This window comes from Acipenser ruthenus, chromosome 3 (assembly GCF_902713425.1).
Source record: "Acipenser ruthenus chromosome 3, fAciRut3.2 maternal haplotype, whole genome shotgun sequence".
NCBI lineage: Eukaryota > Metazoa > Chordata > Actinopteri > Acipenseriformes > Acipenseridae > Acipenser > Acipenser ruthenus.
Genome location: NC_081191.1, coordinates 15,182,682 through 15,209,113, shown reverse-complemented (window position 1 = coordinate 15,209,113; position 26,432 = coordinate 15,182,682). Strand labels below are relative to the sequence as shown.

General features: G+C 39.8%; 2 protein-coding genes across 6 annotated transcripts in view; one reads left to right on the top strand and one right to left on the bottom strand.

Annotated features, from left to right (window-relative positions):
* Positions 1-11,496, top strand: part of virma (vir like m6A methyltransferase associated) — a 48,410-nt gene extending 36,914 nt beyond the window's left edge. For all 3 annotated transcript variants that reach the window (XM_033992606.3, XM_033992605.3, XM_033992604.3), the window contains exons 17-24: positions 379-511; positions 2,310-2,465; positions 3,082-3,242; positions 4,286-4,382; positions 6,945-7,111; positions 7,780-8,210; positions 8,791-8,937; positions 11,045-11,496. In XM_033992606.3, the coding sequence (XP_033848497.2) occupies positions 379-511; positions 2,310-2,465; positions 3,082-3,242; positions 4,286-4,382; positions 6,945-7,111; positions 7,780-8,210; positions 8,791-8,937; positions 11,045-11,217 (1,465 nt within the window). In that variant the 3' untranslated portion in view covers positions 11,218-11,496. The remainder of the gene's footprint in view (positions 1-378; positions 512-2,309; positions 2,466-3,081; positions 3,243-4,285; positions 4,383-6,944; positions 7,112-7,779; positions 8,211-8,790; positions 8,938-11,044) is intronic.
* rnf41l (ring finger protein 41, like) overlaps positions 11,490-26,432 on the bottom strand; it is a 33,162-nt gene continuing 18,219 nt past the window's right edge. For all 3 annotated transcript variants that reach the window (XM_033993405.3, XM_033993409.3, XM_033993410.3), the window contains 4 exons: positions 23,715-23,877; positions 15,853-15,973; positions 15,290-15,540; positions 11,490-14,847 (listed from right to left, as the gene is read on the bottom strand). In XM_033993405.3, the coding sequence (XP_033849296.1) occupies positions 15,295-15,540; positions 15,853-15,973; positions 23,715-23,877 (530 nt within the window). In that variant the 3' untranslated portion in view covers positions 11,490-14,847; positions 15,290-15,294. The remainder of the gene's footprint in view (positions 14,848-15,289; positions 15,541-15,852; positions 15,974-23,714; positions 23,878-26,432) is intronic.

The following is a 26,432-nucleotide window of genomic DNA, read 5'->3' as shown; positions in this document are numbered from 1 at the left end:
TCACACTGAAGTGTGGTTGCAAATGATTATGTACATAGATTCATTTTTGATGGTTGGTTTTGGGGAAAGGGTTTGTTCTAACAATCTGTTATGTTTAGTTCTCCAACCATCTGATAAGCCTTACAATCGGATAAGGCATTCAGAAGTTATAAGCCTCACAAGCTTTCATAGAAACAAACATTGTATAAAAACACTGTGTTGAGTTGCATATAGATTTCATTTTGGATTATACCCTTCTAAATCAGCAGCATTCTTTGTGTGAGATTTTTGATATTGTTGAATAATGCCGTTTTTGTCTTGTATATTAGCAGGTTTAAAGAAAGTTACAAGGATTAACATGTTCTAGTTTATAACTGAAATGATTGCTATTTTGCACAGCTCCTTGAAGAAACATGACACTGCCCTCTTCTGCCTGCTGAAACGAGTGGTCATATCGTTCAACAAGGAATCTGCTGAGCTGGTGTCGGCCCTCTTGGATTTCCTTAGACAGATTTTAAACACTGACACTCTGGTAAGAGATGACACTGTTTTCCATTAGTAGAAATTCATCTTTTGAATGTGCAGGATTTGTAATGTTAGGAAAAAACTTCGGTAAATATCTTTAATGTTGAAGAAATGGATGACATCCATTTTTTTATGTGAATATAAATAATTAAATAATTTGCCAAAACATTTGTTTCTGATAGGTTTACAATATGTGCATTCTTTTGTTCAGTGTTTTGACAGGTTCTTAGTTCATACTGCCCTCTATTGTTGAATAAAAGAAGTGTGGCACCAACCTTCTCATTAAATCCTTTGTATTTTAGAAAGTTAAACAGTTTTGTATGTCATGTGCTGTATATCACTTTTCAACCAACCATAATAATCAATGTCACTTGAATTTCTCCAGGTACAGGGTACTTACCTAGGTGCAGACTGTTCTTTATGCCATCTCCCATTGACTGTAATTACTGAGTGGCACAGTGGGGCATGTTCTTTTTTGGGGAATTTCACACCTCGTCCTACTGTAGTTAGAATCTTGCTGCAGAACTATATATAAATAACACTCCAAAAAGACACAATCACAACTAGAACAGAAATGACCACACTGCATGTAGGACCTTTGCAAAGAGCTTTTTGTATTCTTTGTTACCTTTACACTTTCTGCATCTTGCACTATCCCTTGCTTTCATATGCATCAGTTCATGAAAAGGCAATATAAGTAGAAAGGCATTATCCTGCCATTCTGACCTGGTTGGGTTTTTGGAAATGTGAGACACATTTAAAACAATATCACACACCTCCAGCGCTAGAAAGATGCATTGAAAAACAAACGTCAAAATGGTGCTATGCTCCTCAATAAATATTCTGTTTGCAAATTAACTGCAGTTTTAAATTAAAAGGTTGCCAGTGACCCCAATGTTCCAAAGTTAACCCTTTGCAGTCCATTTATTAATTGCGCGGCAGGCACGTCAGGTCTAATTAATTTTCACACGCGCAGTTAATTTTAGACGCGCTGTTTAAAAGTATTTTTTTCCACAGTCAAACGGGTTTAAATGGCCCTGCATATCAACAAAGCACTCACTAGGCATCTCCAGCCCCGCCCCACCCTTTCGTTCGCTATAGCTTTCACCTATGTAAGAAATAAATAATAATAAAAATAAGTCGTACATACCGATCAATCATCTCCTGATCACTCGCTTTATCACCAAACTCCTCAATAATTAATGCGATCCAAGTCATTATTTTATTACTATAACATCTCTGCAAATGTCCGTGTTCTCTGTGCGCTGATTCACAGGCAGCCAGCTTGTTTACTTACGACCGCCCCGTTATCTGATACCAGGGCCATGTATGACTATTCATGAGATACGCCTTTTTTTTTTTTTTTCTTCGACTTGTCTCGGCTCCTGTCGCTCCCATTCAGCAATTGAATGGTTTTCTCTGCTTTTTCCGGAGAAAAAACGACTAGAAACCCGTTTTTTGCGTTGCTATAATGATGTCGGACCCAGTCCGACAAAGGACCTGAGAGGAATAATTGCAATGTCCGACAATGGACCGCAAAGGGTTAAATACATCACCAGCACCTATAAAAAATAGTGATGGTCACTTATGCAGCAGTGTCGTGTTTCTTAAGCTACTCACTGTAATGTACCTAAACCGCAGTAAACCAAAACTGGTATACCGACTCACCCCAAGAGGTAACAATATTTCCAACAACAATGGAAAAATATCAAACTTTATTTATCAAATACATTCTTATAAAGGTGTTCTGATTTAGATCAGACAAAGAATGGCTAAATGCGGGCCTTTTTGTGTTTCTTTATCAGGGATGCTGTGGCGATGAAAGCACGACCCCCATGGATGTAGATGGAAGCAGCCCTTCTCGATCCTTGGCACTCAATGTGACAGAGATGAAACAACTTCTGCAGTGGAAGGAGAGCTCTCAGGATCACTTACTTCATGAACTAGAGAAGCAAATCACAGTAAGTTATTAAGCACCCTGTGAGGGAGTTTATATGTACTTGTGAATCTGCCGCTATTTCAACTGATAATATCTCATAAAGCATTTGAGATACAGACTTAATATTTTTAGTGTTACTGATACTCCTTGTACCTTTCACTTTGACTTGTGCCATCTTGTGGCATTTTGGTTCCTGTTGTTTTAACCTAGATCTTTTTCACCTCAAACACTTTTGGTCAGTTTTACCTTGGAATTGTGATTTGAGTGTTTTGAAGTTATGGGTGTTATTATTATTTATTATTTATTTCTTGGCAGACGCCCTTATCCAGGGCGACTTACAATTGTTACAAGATATCACATTATTTTTACATACAATTACCCATTTATACAGTTGGGTTTTTACTGGAGCAATCTAGGTAAAGTACCTTGCTCAAGGGTACAGCAGCAGTGTCCCCCACCTGGGACTGAACCCACGACCCTCCGGTCAAGAGTCCAAAGCCCTAACCACTACTCCACACTATGTTGTACAAAAGACTATTTGCTTAATGTGTGTGTGTACACTAGAATGTGTGTGTGGTGTTTTTTAGATTTAGCTTCTTTCCTTGCATTTATATACTTATCTTTTTGTGATTAAATAGGAATGTTCTAAAGATGACGATAGCCTTGAATCTGTGCTGGAAAATGTGGTCGGACTCAGGCAGATGCTGGAAAGTGCCAGTAATGCTACTGTTTCAACTGAACAGGACACAGAACCTGTCCTTCCTGCACCAGAGAGTCTGCAAACCCAATTTAATAACCGGTAAGTTCACAAAAGTAAAACCTGTTTAGTGGTAATAGTTGTAATGTAATTATGTGTACATATTAGGTTTGGTAGTGCAAAAAGTATCTGGTCCCACAGGAACGAGGCTGTAATAGCTTCAGTGCTCTAAGTAGGCCATTTATTTTTGGAGCCAGTAGGTTCTTATTTTATGTATTTTTATACATGGTTGTTAATTCATTACATTACAATACATTACCCTTTGTTGTAGCGCTGTGATAGAAAAAAAAAAGCTGCTACAGAGAATGGAAGTTTTACCATTTACTTTCAATTCTTCTTAAGCATCATCATCCACATCTTACAGGACTAATACAAATAACAAAACTTGCTGTAGCCTCTATGCTACTTTGTGTTTGAACAGATAACAGTATGTAAATACATATTGCTGCCTGTCCCGTTACAGCAGGTGTAGATAGATTGCTTTATAGTACTACTGCAAAGCAATTCAGTCTGCTAATTGATCGTGAAGGATTGATTTATAACCAACTGCAACTCCCTTTCATATCTTGGCTGCCAAATACAAACTTACATAGAAATGTTTATATTATGCTGAGTACACTAACTCGCAGCCATAAAGGTCCTTCCAGTCAAACAATAGGCATACCTGTCCCCTGTACCTCTGGGTTCAGTTTGTCCTAAAAAATAAAGTGTTAATTCCAATAATTTATTTTATTTGTAAATATTTCAGAAAAAAACAGGAAAAGGTGGTGTGTGGGGCCACCTGAATGGACTGCGGGTGCACATTCACCATGTTATACAGATGCAAAAAGAAACCTGTTCTAAACTGTATTATGAATTACAAAATTGTAGGTAATGTTAAATATCTATAATAAACTTTCCAGCAGAAAGGTGGTCACCTGTAGGTGTCGAAATTAATATTTACAGCAGCCAAAAAAGGATGCTGGTCTCTACTTGGAGCACTGGGCTTAAATGAGCCTCCTGAATTGTATTTTAAGTCTTTAAAATAAATATGTTGGGGGAAACTGTTTGTTTGATTTTTCAGCCTTTTTGATTTTGTGTTTCAGGACTGTGTATGTTCTGGCAGATGTATTTGATGACCAGCTGAAGACACTGTGGTTCTCTCCATTCCAAGCAGAGGAGATTGACATGGACCTGGATATGGTACATGAATCAGCAAGACAGTACTTGTTAGCATTCTGGTTAGCGATGAGTTAACTGTAATCATCAGGAACTGTTTTAATCTGGTGGTGGCAGAAATAATTGAGCGAACACGGAAGGCGGAATGGGGTGTAGATGCACCCCACACACAAACATGGTTAACTTTATAAATACTTGGAACAGGTCTTTATTGACAAACTCAGTTTTGGTCTTCTGGAGTGATTTTTAAAATAACATTTTGTTAAAAAAAACCACTTTATTTTGCAGTAAATGCCATTCACTTGCTGTAAATAACTACAAAGATAAATACTTTTATTGCACACGGTACCTTAGCAAATAAATAAACAAGAAATAAATATAAGTAACGAAACTGAAAGAACTTGTCAACAACGAACAATTGTCAGTATTGAGCGCCTCAGTATTACCTAGGCTCAGTATAAAACACAGCTACTGTCTTTTCAATAAAAGCCGATTTGCAGCGGACAAAAAACATGTCTGTGCACCTCCCTCCCCTCTTATCCTAACCCCAGCAGACCAACAGTCGCTACTCATCCACCTATCTGGTCCTTTTAAAATTAAAAAATAAATAACCAATTCCCCACTTCCCCCTACTTGCAAAAAAGCTAAAATAAAGATATCCCTCTCTCTTACCAGGAGTCATATTCTTGAAATGTTCTTAAGAAAAAAACAAATCTTCTTGAATCCAACATTTTTCTTAACTTTGGACTTAAGAAAAAGAACTGCCGTTCTCCAAAAAAATCCTCAGGAATTTTCTTAACTTTTTTTCTTTTTTCTTAAGAACAAACTTAAACATGGTATTCTTCAAAATAAAATTCTCAATTTTTGTCTTAAATTGTCTGAACTTTAAGATAACTAAGCTCTTGTCTTTTAAAATAAATAGCTCTTGGGAGGTATGCAGAAGAAATACAATTTTTGGATAGTTTAATAAAAAAAATGCAAATATATATTTTAATGTTTTTACATATTTTATATTATTGTAAATCTTATGAATTCCCAAATAAAATTGTTTTTCGTTATGGGTATTTTAAGATTTCATAACCAGTTAATATAGACCTAATCATGCTATATCTAACAATTTAATTATTTTAAGGATTAATTATGATATCCTTAATATCAATTAATGGAAAATATGTATGTAGTTTGTATTGCATATTGATGTAAAATATTGCAACTTGTGTGTGTGTGTGTGTGTGTGTATATATGTATATATGTATATATATATATGTATATATATATATGTATATATATATATATATATATATATATATATATATATATATATATATATATATATATATAATACACAGTATATGTATATATCTTATTTATTTTTATAGTTTAAACTTATTAAACTTTGCTTATACTACAGCTTAAGCCTCTATTATCATTATACATCTGAATTTAAAAGGTTTTCAGTCTTTTAGGGTGTTTTTACCCTTAAGACCATGATCTATTAGCCCGACTACAATCTAGTCACAGGGGGTTAACTCTGTTTTCAGAAGCAGTATTCCTAAGGACAGATCAGCGAGCAGATTCCCCAGTTAGAAATACGATTTTCGGTCAGTTAACAAATAGATTTTTTTACAGCTGCATTTCTGTTAAGTTGAGTTACAAGAACACGAATCACAGCATCCCCGTTTAGATACAAAAGCCTGTTGCTGACAATTAGTGAAATAATCATTTTATTGTTTTCTGTTTAGATTTGCCCGAATGCTTAAGCATAAATTGCTCAAAAGAAACTAACAGCAGCCTGCGTCGATGTTCATATTTATGCAAACAAGGATTGATTTGAGTGGTTTATTTATTTTAGTAATACGCAATGTAATACGTATATGGGTGTAAATAAATAAATACATTTAATTAAAATGTAAAGTATAATGCGTTCAGCTAAATTACAATACAATATTTTAAACGCAGTTTACCAGCCATAGGCCAGTATTACTCAGGATTTTCTTTCTTTCTTAAGACAATATTTAAGAAGTTCTTAAGAAGAAATTTAGAAAGATCATAAGAAAAATTGAAGAATTGAACTTAAGAACAATCTTAGGAAGATCTTAACTATTTTTTTTTTTTGTCCTAAGAGACTTTCAAGAATACGCCCCCCCAGATTCCCCACCAGATTTTACTCCCCACGCCCCCGCCCTTGGTCTCACTGTATGGTCACATACAGTGATTGAAACTGGTATACAAACGTAGACACACGGTTTGAAAACATTGCCAGGTGCACTTTGAAGAAGGTGTTTTCCTGTTTCCCAAAGAGTCATGACATATGTTCATAAACTCGCTGGGGTTGCTGCTCAGTAAGGGTTAAGTAATAAATTGTAGAAATACAGAACTTGCTAAAAATCAGGCTCTGATTAACAATAATCTTGGACTACCTTATCTAAGGTAACATTAGGTTGTCCAAGATAGGTGCAAATCCAGATCTTAGAAATTTGGTAACAATCATGTTGATGTGTTTTACAGAACAAGTTATGTTTAATGCTTAAAGTAAGATGAAATACAATGTTTTCACAATGCTTAATCAGTATTGTTTGATCTCAGGTGAAAGTTGATTTGGTGGAGCTGTCACAGAGGTGCTGCACTGATTTTGACCTGAAGGCAGAACTGGAGAGGTCTTTCCTGATGGAACCTTCTTCTCCTGGAAGGTCAAAGGCAGCCAAGGGTTTCAAACTGGGAAAACATAAGCATGAAACATTCATCACATCAAGGTATATGGCATGACAACAACTTGATGAAACTTTCAATTTTAACAAACTTAAATAGTAAAACATTTTTGAGGAAAGTGTTTTCCAGGTAAAACTGTATTTGTGTGTGAACAATCCACCCATTGCTGTTAGAGAGCTGATTATTACAATGGGTGTGTGCATTTGGGGAATCCTGCAGCACTTGCACATACATCATCAGGAGAAATTTAACCACCTATTTGATCTTTAAACATAACTACAGTATGCCTGTTTTAGAATGGTTGTTTAAGGACCGTATTTTTATGAATCTAAAATGGCAAGGTGTCTGCTTAAAACCTTTCAGATGATTTATTAAGCACCTCTGTAACCCCACCACTGCTGCTATTTCAACTTCTAATATCTCCAGTTCAGTTAAACACAGTTTTCTTTGATAAACATAGTTTTGTGTAATGTGTCCTTTTTGGAAGAATAAACCCATCAGACAAAGAACCAGTTTAGAATGTTGCAAGAGATTTGCATTCCACATGTCCGTTTTGATGTGTTTTAGGCTTTCCATTTGTTTTACTTACTTTAACGACTCTTTAGGTTAACAGCGACTTCATCTTGTTTTCCCCCATGTCCCCACAAAAATACTGTTCCTGCAAACAGAAGTTCTCTTCTAATATATCTTTTATTTGTATTGTTTTATCCAGTGGGAAGTTGGACTACATTGAACCTGCCAAAAGGGCCCATATTATGGCTCTTCCTAGAGGGCGGGGCAGGGGAGCATTCGGACAGCTCTGCAGACCTCACGATATTTTCCGACAAAGAAAACAGAACACAAGCCGACCACCGTCCATGCACGTGGACGATTTTGTTGCAGCAGAAATAAAAGATATTGGTCCTCCTACTGGCTTGCTTCTACCAAAAAGGACTGCCAAAGGCTCTCTAAAAGCTTTGTCGCGAGGTCTGTTCTCTGGGAACAGAGGTGGTCGGGGGGTTTTCCACAGTCAGACACGATTTTTTTCACCCCCAGCTCCAAAAGGTTTGTGTACTTCGAGGGATTTGTGCAGACCATGGGAAACCTCTATCGCACAGCACCCCCTGCCAGTGACACATGGAGCTGCACTTGCAATTCTAAGGAGTAAGCAAAATAGTCAATTTTGTGTTTTAGACCCTGCTAATAACTGAATGGAATATGTGTATCTGACATGTGAAGTTCGTTCTTAGGTCTTACTACTTTAATAATCTGGTGCAATCATTCAATGTCTGAGTTTAAAAGATATGGTACAGCCACTGAACCGTCGGTGTCGCCTTCTGGTTTAGCAATACTCACTGGATTCACCAACCAGTGCCTAGGTATTTCAAGCTTTTCATACTTGCTGACAAACAAGTGCACCACAGTGTTAAACTGAAAAAGTGAAAACCTACCTCTTGGAAACTAATGCAACCCCCCCCCAACAAAATCACTGATAGATATACTGATACAGAGCAATACTTTTTATATTCAATATTATATTTTCAGGTTTAGTTGTGAGGCTCCAGACATAGCGTTTGCTAACCAGGTTGTTATTACAGAACCATGCCTAGTGTCAAATCATCCACATATTCCATGGTAGAGCTAGAAGGAGTGACCTGTTTATTTACTGCTGTGCACAATCAATGTTAATACGGTGGGTCCATGTTTATGCATTTGGTGATTTATACAACCCTGTGTGTTACAGGAAATTACAATCGCAGAGAAGGCGGCCGTGGGTCTGCTTGGAGTCCCCAGGGTACACCTGGCACGCATCGAGGAACGTACAACGAAGGTAGAGGTGGGCAGAGCAACTTCAGTCGAGGACCTCCCCAGTCCAGACAGCCTGCTGCAGGTTAGCATGTTTCCTGCTTGTACAAATACCTTCATTATTTTTACCTCGCTTCTAATTTATTGGAAACTTTAGTATCACATTAACCCTGTAATGCACACATCACTCACCTCAGTATGGAATCATTTTAATGTAATTTTCCAGTTGGTTTGTTGACCATAAACAGATTTTGTGAAAAAGGGTTAGGAAAAGGAAAAGGAGACTGTTGTTTCAGGGGAGTTTGTGATGTTGTTTGCACAGAAGCTAGGGGAGGCCAAAATGTTTATATTTATGCTTTAAAAAAGGGGTCTTCACCCTGTTCCTGGAGAGCCCCTATCCTGGAGAGCCCCTATCCAGCAGGTTTTATAGGTGTCTTAACATCATCAGTGGCTAAAGATCTGGAACATCTGTTAATCTTGACTAATTAACCCAATAATTGGTTCAATTAAGTAACAGAGATTGGTTGAAACGAAAACCAGCAGCCACAGTCGCTCTCCAGGACCAGGCTTGGAGACCCCTGCTTTAAAGCATAAGTTGTTTTCACAAAACTGGAAATAAACAAAAAAAAGGGGAGGCAAGTTACATTTGTTGAATAAACAACTTGGAAAGGGCAAGACAATTGGAAGAGTCAAGTCTAGGCCTTTCATTACTTGTGAAGGTAAAACATAGTGTCTGTCTCTTAATACAGAAGAGTTAATTTAGAACTAGGCCTATATGTATTATAAATTGAGTGAAATTGAGCTTTGCAATTGCAATTCTGTTTTACCTTTTGTTTCAAAGTTGTTGTTTTTATCTAACTTTTTTACTGCTTAAAATATTTGGGTCAGGTAGATATTTACTTGAAATGTTTCTAACCATAGAGAACAATGCTTACAAAGTAAGGTCATGAATTCAAGTCTTGTTCTGTTTTCCTGCACCCTTGCCTATCTTAAATTAGTTTACACATTATTATTATTATTATTATTATTATTATTATTATTATTTATTTCTTAGCAGACGCCCTTATCCAGGGCGACTTACAATCGTAAGCAAATACATTTCAAGTGTTACAATACAAGTAATACAATAAGAGCAAGAAATACAATAACTTTTGTTCAAGCAAAGTACAAGTGTGACAAACCACAATTCAATAATACAGCAGATAATAGTGATAGTTACATCAGGATGTGATTAAATACAAAGTACTACAGGTTAAACACTTGGCAGATTACAGTATTCTGAAGTACATGATTAAATGCAGTAAAATAGGGGGCAGATAACAGCAAAATAAAGCACATTTACATGAAGGGTGATAGTGTCCCAGGATACAAACAGAGGAGTTCTACAGGTGCTCTTTGAAGAGGCGAGTCTTGAGGAGGCGCCGGAATGTGGTCAGGGACTGGGCAGTCCTGACATCTGTAGGAAGGTCATTCCACCACTGCGGAGCAAGGGTGGAGAAGGAGCGGGCTCTGGAGGCAGGGGAGCGTAGCGGAGGTAGAGCTAGTCTTCTAGGGCAAGCGGAGCGGAGAGGTCGAGTGGGGGTGTAGGGAGAGATGAGGGTCTGGAGGTAGCTGGGTGCAGTCTGGTCAAGGCATCTGTAGGGAAAAATGTTCTGGCTGAAATCTCCTATTTATTTCTTTCAGCATCAAGTAACTTTACACAAAGACTACTGTAGATTAACTTAACCTTATATATGTTATGAATACTAAATAATAAATACTGAAAAATAAATAATAAAAAAACACATATTAATAGACATAGAATAAGTAAGTGACTGCTTCTATGTGTCTGTAGTTATCTTTGCTAGACATGTGTACAGTGATGCAGGCCCCTGTGTGCTGGTGTATGATGCTCAGGGGTGTGCTCTGTGCCGTGTGCTGGTGTGTGATGCTCAGGGTTGTGCTCTGTCCCTTGTGCTGGTGTATGATGCTCAGGGGTGTGCTCTATCCTGTGTGCTGGTGTATGATGCTCAGGGGTGTGCTGTGTCCTGTGTGCTGGTGTATGATGCTCAGGGGTGTGCTCTGTCCCGTGTGCTGGTGTGTGATGCTCAGGGGTGTGCTCTGTCCCATGTGTGCTGGTGTATTATGCTCAGTGGTGTGCTCTGTCCCGTGTGCTAGTGTATGATGCTTAGGGGTGTGCTCTGTCCTTGCAGGTGGTTACCGGCTAGCTCCTCGGGACCGTGCCCCTCGTGGTCGGGGAGTGGGCCCCTCGTGGGCCAGTGGAGGAGGGGGAGGCAGTGGTTCCAGAGGGAAGTTCGGTGGTGGAGGCGGCAGTGGTAGCAGCAGTGGCGGCCGAGGAAGACACGTCCGCTCCTTTACCAGATAAACCTGCCGTTTGCACCTCTTCTTTTCAAAATTGTCACCAGCAAGTAAATGTGATGGAGAGAACTATGGACATGTGAAATGTTTCATCCTTGTAAGAAACTGCCAGATGTCCTGTGAGGATTTTAGGCACTGAAGGACCAATGTGGATTTTATTGTATTGTATTGTCTTTAGACAATAAAGACATTGTTTGTTTTGTTTGATTAATAAGTAAGGTGTTTTTTTTGTTTTCTTTTTTCTTACAGCTGTGTTGGAATTTCAATAAAAATAATTATGTAACAAGATGTTGTCCTTTTCTATTTATAGGCTATTAAACTTTCAGCGTGCCATCATCTTGCATTTTGAATAAGAGCAGGGGTGGCAATCCAGCGTTACTCTTAAATTACAATACAGGTTAAAATATGTTTATTAGAGCAAAACCTTTTAATTCTTTTCATTAGATTAACTATGCGAAATCTCAAGATGAGGAGGCACTCTGTACTATTGTACTTTCCTGATTTCTTTAATGCGACTTTGGTACAAAAAAGTTCACATTTGTTTTTGACCATTTGTACAACATTTTATTTGTGAAAAACATACAGTGCTTTTTTAAAATATCTCAAATGTGAAAAGCAATGGCTATGGCATGATCACACCGGAAGATTTATTGTCAGTTTAAACAGTACTTTTTTGTGTGGACATTTTCAATGGAATATTCTTAGAGATGATGAACTACTTGATATGAAAATAACTTGATCCAAAATTCACTTATGTACAAAATTCTTACTGGCAGTCGTACAATACAACATAATTATGACATGGAACAGAAATCTAAAATACATGTACTGTGTATTCAGAAAGATAAACCTTTACCAAATCATGACTGCGATGGAAGAAACTTTCCAAAATTATAAAACAAAGCACCAAGACATTGTTTGGCTGCATTCTTTACCTAGCAGAACAAAAAACAACTAATTAAATTGTATGGGAATCACATAGTTTATACTTATACAATATATGTGTATTGCTTAGTCATTTGGTGTAGAAGAAAAGTAATGAAACATTATATACTATTTAGTCATAAGCAAAAAAAAACTACACAAGTTTGACAAACTTCAAAGGTAAAAAAAATGGACAAATTACAAGAACTTCAGTGACCCAAAATAATAGCAAAACGATGCTCCATTTGCTTCTACATTAGTCCTCAGTGGCAGTGATATCACTTACTTAATAACTAGGGTCCTGTGTTTTAGGCGACCTGTTTTTTTCAATTGTAATTCAACTGCTATCCCCTAGATGTCCCTGCAGCAACTCCAGTTACAGTAATTGAATTCACAATTAAGAAATCAACACATTACGCTTTGACTAATTTGAAAAATAAAAGCTAATTATGATGAGTATAAATGGTAATTGAATAAATTGATGCGTTAAAAGAAAAATCGAGAGACCTAAACATTGAGTCAAAGACACTGCAATCAAAAAGCATTTCATTGAGTGAACGCATGCAACAATATCCACCTGGTGTTCTGTACACCGATGGGTATCATTTATTTTTATTTAATTTAACTTGCAATTTATCTTTGGACCACACTCGAAAGTCAACAATAGACCGACATTTATTTGAAAAACACAGAAAACTAAAGGCTGAGATTGACAGCTATGAGACGGCGTCCTCCAGTAAAAAACTTAAGGGGAACGAAAATTATAAACGCCAACGAGATGTTACTTTCGATTTGAGAGGCATTTGTTTGTGCTAATATTCCCCTGGAAAAAATTGATAATCCCAAACTACGTGCATTTCTGAACAAACATGTAATAAATGTGGGAGCAATTCCTACAGCAGGTCAACTGAGAAGGGAATATCTACACCAAATTGCTGAGTTGTACAATTTTCATCTTGTGCAACTAGTAAAGATATCTGACAGTGTATCTGTAGTTACTGACGAGTCTACAAATGCAAAAGATCAGCATGTTTTGCACATTTTGTTTGTTCTCCAAGGACTATCTAATACCTTCGAACTGAAAGTAATATTAGCTGATACAGTCAATCTGCACTATGTGAATTACTCATCGCTGGCACAGGGCGTTGTGAAATGTTTAAACGAATTTGAAGTTAATTTTAATAATGTGACTGGATTTGTCTCCGATAATGCCAGTTACATGATCAAGGCATACAATGACATTCTTCGAGGTTTACTGCCAAATTCAGTACATTTGACTTGTAATGCCCACATAATAGCCCTTGCCAGTAATATCTGGGCAAATAATTTTCCGAAAGCAGACAAGTTGGTTGCAACCGTTAAACACATTGCTCAAGCAGAAAACTACATTTTAAAGACCACCTGACAGAAGCAATCCAACAAGACTGTACTTTACCCATAAAGTTGCCACCTGAGCCATGCATAACATGATGGGGCACTTGGTATTCTGCTGCTGAATATCATTCCAAATACATCCCTCTTTACGCAGGCTTCATGGAAAAGGAAATGCACATTTCACCAAACACCGTAGTGTTAAAGGACCTCCAGAAATTGCTTAAAGATGTGCAAAGTTTAAAATCTCAACTCTCCCTAATTGCGATGCATGCCAAGGTACTGGTGGATCTCATTCAGTGGTTTGAAAGCCGTGAAGTGAGAGTCCATCAAACATATGATAGAGTCGCAGAATATACATACCGAGCAATGGCACAAGAGGTACACAGCACAGATGACGCAATAAACAAACTAAAAAATTCCATGACGTTTCTAAAAAACTTGACTAATTACTACAACCTGGATCAATGCAATAACTCATAACTTTCTGATGGCAGTAAGGATATTTGACCCAAAACAAGTGTGTAGTTTGGATCTGGAAGCCCTCCCATTATATTCTATTCCAGGATTTGATGCTGACTATAAATCAGAAATGGACAAATACCTCCCATATGCAAAACGGCAGTAGAATGACTTTGAAGTTTGGATTAAAGCTGAAGAATTATTTCCCAATTTAACACGAACGGCTAAAATATATTTGTCAGTTGTTACCAATTCTGTAGATGCTGAAAGAAGTGTTTCTTCTTATGGCCAAGTTTTTACAGAACGTCAGTCTATGAAAGAAGGCAGGGTTAACCAACTGACGATGCTTGAGTTTAATAGCAACATTTAACACATGGGACAGTGTTTTTTTTATATTTTGTTGACAAATTATGTGTTCCTACTAGTAAACTGAAACATTTACATTTTTTATTTACACATTCTGAGAAACAATTTGAATAAGACGTATTAGTAATAAAGGGATGCATGACTAAATAAACGTCCGTAGCTGCTGCTGCCGCCTAATCAACGCGCCAATGTGCATTAATAGAATGACTAATTGAGATGATTAAAGGAATCGGGTGATTATTAATCAATAAGTGGTTTAATTAAGCAGACTACATGACCACCTTGCGGAGCAGTGCAGCCTAAGAAAGCAGGTCGCGTAAAACGCAGGGCCCTAGCAATAACGGTTCTTCAATTGTTGAACGGTAGTTTTCAGAGCTGATTTGAGGACCTGTATAATTGCATAGACACCATGTTGTCTAAATCATTGTGTATCCTCCCAGCACCAGTTTCTTTGTTCTTGAATATGCTATGGTCTAGCTGTAATCCAATCATCTTGGTAAAGGCCTCTGAAACACTGCATGGGAAATGTAGTAAGAAAACAGTGTTACTATGTCATAGTCTTAGTAAGCAGTAACCAATATTTCATCTTGCCAAAAACACAGATTTAGGTCAAATGTGTAGACTGAAAAAATAAAAGGATTAAAATAAAACTGACAGGAACCTGTAATGCCTGTATACTTATATTACTACCTTTTTTTTGTAGTGTACAGACAACCAAGGTTATTCAAGGTAGTGAAAAATATGTGAATAGGTACAAACAAAGTCTAAGGTTGTTTTCACATGGTATCACATTAGGTCTGTTATTATAGCTGTCACTTATTAGCAAAATTCCCACATGAACGTTAATTTCCACATGAACCTACAAACACATGATGTCCCTTCTATTACTTTACCGTACCCTTGTTTGAGATACTATACAGGATGTAAAGAGCCTTAACATTTTCTTTTTTTTTTACCAGCCTTAGATGACGGTGACCTCTCTGGGTTTCCTCTTGATGCTGTCGAGGCGGGCGAGGGTTCGGGTGCCGCTGGTTTTGCGGATGCCCCCCTCGGTAACGTTGCTGCCTGCACGGCCATCTCTCTGCAGGCTCTTGAGCAACTCCATGAGCTCCCTCTTCTCCAGCTCGGCCTGCTCCAGGTCCTGCCTGTGTAACCGCTCCGCTGCCAGCAGAGTGCGCACGTCTGACATCACCCGCGACATCTGGCTCTGTATCACAAAACCATCACTGACTTAGAATCACGCTTGATAAGACATGGGAGAGGCAGTTACTTTATACTTATACAAAAATACATTTGTGAATGATTTTTTGTTTAAATTAGTAGTAATTTTTATTGAACACGCCTCTTAAAAACAGATTCACTAGTACATTTCCCTCCTTTTTTAAAAAAAAAAAAAAAAGCCATGAGACTTCATTGGAGTGGATATTTACTTAAAATGTGCTTTATCAAAAGTCTCACACGCGGCTATAAAATGTAATACCGTCCAGAACGCAAAGTGAGCAGATCAGTTTTTGCTTACCTTCAGTTCCTCGATTTCGTTTTTAAGCAGGCTTTCCTTCTGCACCATGTGTCGTCTCTGCGAGTCCAGTCGGGATTCCATTTCATGCCTTACTTCTTCAACTTTACATATCATCTCAGACCTGAAAGTTTGATTGCCATTTTTATACCAACTGATAGGGAATTAGACCTTGGTTAACACTTAAAAGCCATTTACTAATACTGAGCATGTTTCATTAAAACTCACAAATAAACTCACTTCTGCAAACATGCAGCCACCTCAGAGCTACAGCGTCGGAGGACAGTGCAGCTTACAGGCAAGCCCGCAGGCGCCCGGCCAGACTACAGGGGTCACTGATGCGCGGTGAGCCGAGGACACCCTGGCCGACCTATGCCCTAAGATTATTGTTTCTTTTGTTTCATAGAATCCTAAAACTATGGTTTCCCTTTCAAGTAGGGGATATTAACCATTACAAAATTGGTGTTTCCCCTTTAAGACTCCCGAACCTGAAACTTTATACCAAAGACTCTCGTCAGATCAGTGTGACGTAACTGGTACTCCGCCCACGAGAGCAATATAGGAGCTGCGCACACTGACAACGATGCCATTTTCCTTTTGAGCTGAACCTGAATACATCAGAGAGCAGTGATACATTTTTTATCATCTTTCTAATTACCTTTTTCACATTTTTTAGCTTTGCTTTGAAATGCTAAATATATTGAATCGCTGAAGTAAAAATTGTTTATTTCTAGGTTTTCTTGTATTACAGCCGAGTGCTGGTAAAGTTCCACCGTGGCCTATTGCTCCGTAGAAAGCCTGAGAATATACAATTCCAAAGAACCTTAACCTGTACAGAAATCATTAAGACATTCAATAAAGTCACTTCCAAAGATCAAGCAAAGTTCAAGGTCAACAGAAATCAGTAATAGGTATGCCCACCATTGGCATTGATGACGGCCTGACATCTCCTGCCCATGGATCGAATCAGAGCCTGGAAAACATGCCGGGGAATGGCAACCCACTCTTGCTCAAGTGCCTGGAAAAGTCCTTGTAATGTCTGTGGCTTGGGGTGACGTTGTCGCACACGTCGATCAAACTCGCCCTAGAAATGCTCAATGGGGTTCATAAGAACATAAGAACATAAGAAAGTTTACAAACGAGAGGAGGCCATTCAGCCCATCTTGCTCATTTGGTTGTTAGTAGCTTATTGATCCCAGACTCTCATCAAGCAGCTTCTTGAAGGATCCCAGGGTGTCAGCTTCAACAACATTACTGGGGAGTTGGTTCCAGACCCTCACAATTCTCTGTGTAAAAAAGTGCCTCCTATTTTCTGTTCTGAATGCCCCTTTATCTAATCTCCATTTGTGACCCCTGGTCCTTGTTTCTTTTTTCAGGTCAAAGAAGTCCCCTGGGTTGACATTGTCTATACCTTTTAGGATTTTGAATGTTTGAATCAGATCGCCGCGTAGTCTTCTTTGTTCTGAATACTGAATAGATTCAATTCTTTTAGCCTGTCTGCATACGACATGCCTTTTAAACCCGGGATAATTCTGGTTGCTCTTCTTTGCACTCTTTCTAGAGCAGCAATATCCTTTTTGTAACGAGGTGACCAGAACTGAACACAATATTCTAGGTGAGGTCTTACTAATGCATTGTAGAGTTTTAACATTACTTCCCTTGATTTAAATTCAACACTTCTCACAATATATCCGAGCATCTTGTTAGCCTTTTCTATAGCTTCACCACATTGTCTAGATGAAGACATTTCTGAGTCAACATAAACTCCTAGGTCTTTTTCATACTTCCCTACTTCAATTTCACTATCTCCCATATTTATAATGCACATTTTTATTGCCCGCATGCAATACTTTACACTTTTCTCTATTAAATTTCATTTGCCATGTGTCTGCCCAATTCTGAATGCTGTCTAGATCATTTTGAATGACCTTTGCTGCTTCAACAGTGTTTGCCATTCCTCCTATTTTTGTGTCGTCTGCAAATTTAACGAGTTTGCTTACTATACCAGAATCTAAATCATTAATGTAGATTAGGAATAGCAGAGGACCTAATACTGATCCCTGTGGTACACCGCTGGTTACCTCACTCCATTTTGAGGTTTCTCCTCTAATCAGTACTTTCTGTTTTCTACCTATTAACCACTCCCTAATCCATGTGCATGCATTTCCTTGAATCCCTATTGCGTTCAGTTTGAGAATTAATCTTTTATGCGGGACTTTGTCAAAAGCTTTCTGGAAATCTAAATAAACCATGTCGTATGCTTTGCAGTTATCCATTTTCAATGTTGCATCCTCAAAAAGGTCAAGTAGGTTAGTTAGACACGATCTCCCTTTCCTAAAACCATGCTGGCTGTCTCCCAGGATATTGTTACCATATAGGTAATTTTCCATTTTGGATCTTATTATAGTTTCCATAAGTTTACATATAATAAAAGTCAGGCTTATTGGTCTGTAGTTACCTGTCTGGTGTTCAGATCTGGTGATCGAGATGGCCAGGGAAGCACTTGAACATTGTTCTGAGTAAGGAAAGCTGCGGTATCCTGGGCTGTGTGCGGTCGTGCATTGTCATGCTGGAAGATTATGTTATGATGGTTCATGAATGGGATCACATGAGGTCATATGATCTCATGACAATAGCGCTTAGCTTTCAGGTTGCCTTGAACATAAACAAGGTTGGTTCTGCCACTGTCTGAGATTGCCACCCACACACCATGACACTCCCACCACTAAATCTGTCAACCTGTCGCACACAGTTGGCTGCAAAGCGTTCATGACGTATACCCAGGCTCTTCCATCTGCACATCGATGCAGAAATCTGGATTCATCACTGAACAACCACGTTTCTCCATTTTTGTATAGGCCACTCCTCTAACTGTCCTTCTTGCTCGGATACCTGCCTCTTGTAGGCGGTTTCTGGTTTCTGACAGTCTGTTTGGAAATTCTACGCATTCCTGGTACTGCAGATGTTGTTGAGGTTGCAGTGGTGAACCTGTCACGTAAATGACATAGGCGTATAAATCTGTCCTGGGCTGCCGTCGTCACATGTGCTCTACCGGATCTTGGGCGGTCAAGTGTTGTTCCACGTTGCTGGTATCGGTGCCAAAGTCGTCCTATAGTGCTCTGGGAAACATTCAGACGCTGTGCCATGGCGGACTGAGATTCGCCGGCTTCCAAATGTCCAATTGCATTATTCCGTTGAGCCTTGGTAAGTCTAGGCATAACTTCAAATGTGTCTACAGCGAACACCAATAAGACATGCAAGCTGAGAACCCTCCACTTGTATAGCCACATCTCTGCATGTTACACGTGCAGTGACAAGTAAATGGTGTTAATTCACGTATTTTGTCATTTTAGCGTACGTCATGCGTTTTCGATCCTGACAATGTGACACTGTCAGCCAAACGTGTTTAAATAAAATACAATTATTTTAATGAAGTTTTATTGCAATTAAGAGATTTGAAGTGTATATATATATATATATATATATATATATATATATATATATATATTGGGCGCATTGATAGTGTCTGCTGTCTGTGCTGACACTGTCTCTATTGTCTACTGTGTGCACTACTATGTGTACACTGTCTACTGTTATCATTGTGTGCACCTATATAGTACAGAGCCCTGATGTGCCACGCCTGGGTTTCATGCATGTGTTTCTTGCAAGGCCAAGTTGCCTTCAGAGGACAGACATGACAAATACATTGATTTTTGTGCCCCCTTCACCAAGTGTATGCTTGAGAGACGGGTGGCCTGTCATTCCAGGGAACGCTCCCTCACGCCTGGTCAGCGCTCGGCATCGCCACGCTCTGTCAGTAAGACTGGACCCGCCTCCCAGGGTTCCGTGTCAAGGAAGGGTAGGCGTCGCATTGGAAGGAGTCCAGTCGAGAAGCCATGCTCCTCGCCTTCCTCCTCATCTTCCTCCTCCAATTCTCTCTCGCCTTCTCCCCCTCCAAAATGGAAAAGGAAGAAAGATCGCCGTTCACGTTTGGCAGATGGATAAGATCCGGGAGGCCATGTCACGCCAGCAGCTTATTCTTAATGAACTACTGCAAGAGCGCTCAGCACCACCGGTTCCCCCTCCCCCCTGCTCCTGTGCAGGTAATGGCATGTGATCTGGAGGGCGATACGCTATCTATTGTCGCCTGAGGAGGCTGATGAGCAGGATATAGCATTCCCATCTGATGATGCGGACTCTGGAGCCCCGGTGACACAGCTTATCGGCAGAGCTTATGCCCTTGATGCAGCGGGCTCCTGCAGTCTTGCAGTCCTGCAGTCTCTATCTACAATGAGCAGCCTACTATTGCTGCTGCTGCCCCTCCGGTCCACCTGGACTTCCTATCTGAACTGCAGTCCACCTGGGAACACCCAGCTACAGCCGCATCCGTTTCCCACTCGGTGGACTCCTTATACAAGCTGTTTGAAGCGGACAACCTGGGTCTTACCCATTTGAGGTCATGCTCAAAAAGGCTTATGCAGCTAGCGCGTTTACCGCACGCCTGGGAAGCTATAATAGCATCCTTGTGGCTTACCAGGCACACCTTCTTGGGTCCATTGCCAAGACTCACAAGCCTTCATCTCAACAACTGAACGAGCTGCGCTTGATCTCCAGGAACCTGCTCCGGCTGTCCAAGCTTAGTGGACAGACGATAGGCAGAAACCTGGCAGCACTTGGCCTGGCGGGGGACAAGATGGTGCAGCGATCCTATCATGCATGGGAGCCCAACAAAGAACTGGTGCTTCTTCTCCCTAAGCGCCCGTCTCCACCACGTAAGCCTGTAGCACAGTGGCACCCTAAGCCCCAGTTTCACAGGTTGCATCCACTTCTGGTGGGCCCGCCCAGAAACACAAGCTCATTCATATGGACAACACATCTGTGGTATCCTACATCAACCACCAGGGTGGTTTGAGGTCACCCAGTCTCCACCGTGTGGCCCACAAGCTTCTGCTGTGGGCACAAAAGAACCTCCTCTCACTCCGGGCAGTTTACCTGCCTGGAGTGATCAATTGGGCTGCGCACCTCCTCTTGAGGGGGGTCCCCAGCGGTGCAGAATGGAGACCATCTCGAAGTTGTGAGCCTCATTTGGGAGAGATTGGGGAGAGCAGAGGTAGACCTCTTTGCCTCTCAGGAGTTGGCACACTGTCCCCTGTGGTTCTCCATAAAAGGAGAAGGGGGACCTCTAGGGGTCTCCCCAGAGCTCATTTCCTGGCCTGCCAATTTCTGAAAGGCACCCAGCGGCTTAGGCCGCCAATGAAGGATAGTTCCTCGCTGGAGGTTGAATGTAGTGCTTAATATACTGATGAAACCTCCATTTGAGCCCATGCACTCGGCTTTCAAGGTGACTTTCTTGCTTGCAATCACCTCCGCTAAGCGGGTGAGTGAAATGCAAGCATTCTCAGTATCGAAAGCTTGTCTAATTTACCCTTCGTACTAACCCTGCTTTTTTGCCGAAGACCATCTAGGCTTTTCATGTTAACCAGTTGGTGGAATTGGAGGCTTTCCATCCCCCTCCTTTCCAGCTCCATACGCTTTGCCCAGTGCGGGCATTAGCATATTATGTTGACAGGACTAAAAGCTGGAGGCAGTCAGAACAATTTTTTGTCTGCTACGAGGCTAAGTCCCAGGGACAGGCTCTGTCTAAGCAGTGTCTGTCTAAGTGGTTGACAGGTACTGTTAAGACTGCTTATGAACTGGCCAATCTGCCCCCGCCAGAGAAGCTCACTGGCCATTCCACCAGGGGTCAGGCGACTTCATGGACTTTGTTCCAGGGTGCATCTGGCTTCCCAGTCCACCCTCACAAAAGAACATTAGGTGAGTTCATCCTAAAAGTTTCTTCCAGCTATTGCTGGGATACTGATTAACAAGCATAAGGCAGTTTGGGCTTAGCTTTGTAGCTCATTGGTATACAACCATGTCCTTGCGACAGTTTGGGTATACTCACTGTCCTTGCGACAGCTTGGGTATACTCACCTATTTTGTAATGGTTAATATTCCCTACTTGAAAGGGAACGTCATAACCCTGGGTCTATTAACCATTAACTTCGGGGTCGCAGCATTCATGGTTGCAGTTCTCAAATGAAAAAGGACATATTTATATATAGCTCTCAGGGGCGGAGCAGCAGCTGTGTCACCCTGCTCTGACGGGTCTTTGGTATAAAGTTTCAGGTTCCGGTGTCTTAAAAGGGAAACACCCATTTTGTAATGGTTAATATTCCTATTTCAGGGAGCCAGGGTTATGATAATAACCTAACGTTAGTCCGACTCTAGTTCTCAATGGATCACATAAGCTGACAAAAGTCTGAAAAGAATAGTTAAATTAATAAAATCCTTAGGATGCCATGGCCTGTTATTATTTTGGGGTGCTCTGAAGTTGAGAAAGAAACATTTTAAAGCAGATGTATTATTAAGATGGCTGTAAAGCAGGGGTGTCAAACTCAGTTCCTGGAGGGCCGCAGTGTCTTCTGGCTTTCGTTCCACCCGAGCTCTCAATTACTTCATTGGTCTAATTATTTGATTAACTGGACACATTTAACACTTCTCTTCAGGCCTCAACATGTTTCATAGGTAGTGTACCTTGAATCAAGTGCATTTTTAAAACCATTAACTGTAAAAGACCTTGAAAAATATTAAATATGTCAAATTCAACAAATAATTAGAGCAATTATGTTAACCCTTTGCAGTCCATTTATTAAGTGTGTGTCAGGCACGTCAGGTCAAATTTATTTTCACACATGCAGTTAATTTTAGACGCGCTGTTTAAAAGTATTTTTTTCCCACAGTCAAACGGGTTTAAAAGGCCCTGCATATCAACAAAGCACTCACTAGGCATCTCCAGCCCCGCCCCACCCTTTCGTTCGCTATAGCTTTCACATATGCTAAGAAATAAATAATAATAATAATAATAATAATAATAATAATAATAATAATAATAATAGTCGTACATACCGATCAATCATCTCCTGATCACTCGTTTTATCACCAAACACCTCAATAATGCGATCCAAGTCATTATTTTATTACTATAACATCTCAAAAAAGCTCTGCAAATGTCTGTGATATTCTCTGAGCGCTGATGCAGTAGCAGCCAGCTTGTTTGCTTATGGCCGCCGTTATCTGATGCCAGGGGCAAGTACGACTATTCATGAGATACGCCCTTTTTTTTTTCGGGTTGTCTCGGCTCCTGTCGCTCCCACTCGGCCATTGAATGGTTTTCTCTGCTTTTTCCGGAGAAAAAATGACTAGAAACCTGTTTTTTGCGTCTTTTTGATGATGTCGGACAGGGTCCGACATTGGACCGGATAGGAATAACTGCAATGTTGGACCAGGTCCGACATAGGACCGCAAAGGGTTAATTGAGAGCTTAAGTTGGAATGAAAACCAGAAGACCCTGCAGCCCTCGAGGACCGGAGTTTGACACCCCTGCTGTAAAGGGATTAGCTGATGAACACAAATCGAAAGCGAAACATCAATCCATAAAATGTTTTATTACACATGAAATACTATTCAAGACAAAGAGCACTTGATCCCAATTTATTTGAATACAAAAAGAAAAAGATGTCAAAACTGATGTATAATTTTGACATTACCGCTGATATCCTGCCACTGTTGAATATTGACCTGTCTGCATGGAGTTCCTACCATATATTGGCACTACAGCTTTCACAGTAATCCACGACTTACCAGATGGAAACAGAAATTATCAGAAATAAGACGCACATTTTAGGCTTACAATATAAAGAGTTGATTTTGCTGTTGCTTTGGTGCTATTCAGCACTTTGGCATTTCAAGTGTCCTGTGGTGGGCTGAGAGGAAACTCTGCAAGTGCTTTATTTAAATCCCTTGTTGATCATCCCCCTGCATACCTGAGCAGCTCCAGCTCTGTCCTCAGTTCTGCTACACAGTTGTGATGAGTGTCGTCAGCATTGAGAATGGTGTAGCCACAGCCATTCAGACACTCCCTACTACGGTATTCACAGACCGCCAGGTGTGCCTCCAGGTGTCGACGCTCAACCAGCATCGGGCAACCTGCGGATATACAGTGAGACAAAAACAAATGTGTGTGATACCCACTATTCAATCAGTATGCTGTGTGCAGGACGTTTCACTCGAGGATAAAAAAAATAATTAAAAACACCAAAGCATTCTAAAGGAAACAGGAGACAGTACATTCACTGCTAAACAGCACTCCCTGTTGGGTGTTCCCCCTACTTCCAATGTACAGTGTGTGGGGGGGATAAAATACAGAAACTACAAACAAGTAGGAAAGCCAAAAATAAAGATGCATCACGTTGATACCATGCGAGTGCAGTTATTGTCGTTTAAAACGTTTTAAATTATTAATACTCGATAACTAAAAGGCAATAACAACGTATGCTTATAATCAACCAAGTAATTGCGCATAACCTCCTTGATGTATTTTTTTACCTCAAGAATAACTGAGCATGGAACATATATGTTGTAAACTGCCCTTACTAGCAGTACAAGACAGTTATCTGTAATACTTCGCAAACAACCACTGATAAACTTACCTAATCCTACCTGAAACAACAGGTTTTCTTGTGAGGTAGCTTCTGATAAATAATTCCTTTGAGAAGATTGTGTGAGGCTTGTGTATTAATTGTCGATACACAAAAGTGGGTTCAAAAGGCTTTACTGGGAGAGCACATGGTATGAGGTGTACAGAGCAAAATGGATAGTGCAGCTGTTTTATTCTTGCTTACAAGTCTCGCTCACATTTCTTTCTCATTCTTACTTCCTGTACATAACGGTCATCCCCCAATCAATATTGTCAAAATGCAAACATGCACTATTCAAACCTGTCATTTAAAAGTGTAGACACATATTTCAAATATAGTGTAAACACAATCATATGTGATGCAGCATGAATGTATTTGGCCATGAATCTGTATAAATGACATTTTCTAGCAGAAAGCCATTGTAAGTGCAAAATCTATTTTCCCTGCCAGGATGAAAGTTGAAAGTGCAGAGCCTGGGATCAAAAAAAGCAGGCAGGGACCCCCCCACCCCCCCCCCCGCCCCCCGCCCCCCGCCACCCGCCACCTGCTAGCACAGTTGGATGCAGTTTGCATAATTGTTCGTTTCTATAGATACTACTGCACTGCAAAAACTCACTCAGGAAAGAACTGAAACAGGCTTCAGAAATACAGAGAAGTTGTCTAAACAGCACAAAAAATGCAAACTTTTTCACAGCAGAGTCCAATTCCTAGACAAACACAGAAGCTACTGTAGTTCAAAACTAATTTTGTCTTTATTCTTTTTAAACTGAAACTCACGGGAAGAGAGAAAAAAAACAACCCCTCATAAACAGCAACTTACTGAGATAGACACTCACAAAAACCACACAGCACATCACACACATTCCCAAACAATATCATGAGTTTTTATACAAAATACAGTTTGATATGCTAACAGCTGGCTCAAATAATTTAATGAAAATCATGCATTAAAGCTTTGTGAATATGGATCATTACTGCTAAAGTTATGCTTAATCCAACACGCAAGAAAATAACCAGCATTCTAAACAACCATTTTATACATACCACATTGGTAACACATGTATACTCCACCTGGTAAGAACAGTTTACAAAAGATAGTATGTGTTTTTATTTATTTATTTTTTTACAATTTAGTGGTAAACAACTAGCCTAAGTCACTAACAATAGTGCAGATTGGCAAATTCTGTTGAACTTTTAGCCACAATATTGTGAGGAGATAATTAACTCACATGAAAAGTCACGCTTACACTGCAATGATCAAAATACTTAATACCACTCATTACACAGAACTCTGAAACCCCGGATTTAATTTCAATATCACACGTACTGCTGTCCTTAAACTCGTAAGTCTGATCCACCGCAAACCAGTTTTCACAATATGTTTCTCCTGGGGAATTTAAACATGCTAGTATTCAGATCTGCTGCTGTTTAGATGATTACAATACAGCAGAGCACATTTGCATTTGCACCCCTTGTTTATTAATCTAGGTTTTGTTTTCCTGGGTTTATACCTCTGCTTGTCGAAAGCAACACGGTGGGATCTATTTTAATCACCCAAACATGGGCTGTGCTGAATACATTCGTCAGGCCTACTTGCTTTTTCATTAAAAGCAAACCCTTCAAAGCGATTTGTGGTGGTGGGGGTAACATATAGTAGTGGAGGATGTCCTCGCTTTCATTAAACAACTAGACCAGACTACTACACTAGAAAACACCAGTCTTGTTAAAACACTCCAAAGGTGGTCAAAAAAGTAAACTTTGTAAATTAATTTTCTTTACAGTCCCAGACGTTGTCTCTGTGCGCCCATAAATCACTTTAAGAGCAGATAGAGGTTAATGGTATTGCTGGAATGAGACTCCCACAAAGTATGTTTCAGACACAATGCAACTGCTTAACTGCTTCTTTTAAAATCATCCCAGAACCATCAGGGATCCATTCCCTACACTTCTTTACTGCCTAGCTACATTGTTGAGTGCACAGTTGCCTTATACACTGGCTTACATATGTACACTTCAGAGCTGCAAACAACAGTCTCTTAATTGTTGTCTGTTGTCTGATGCCCT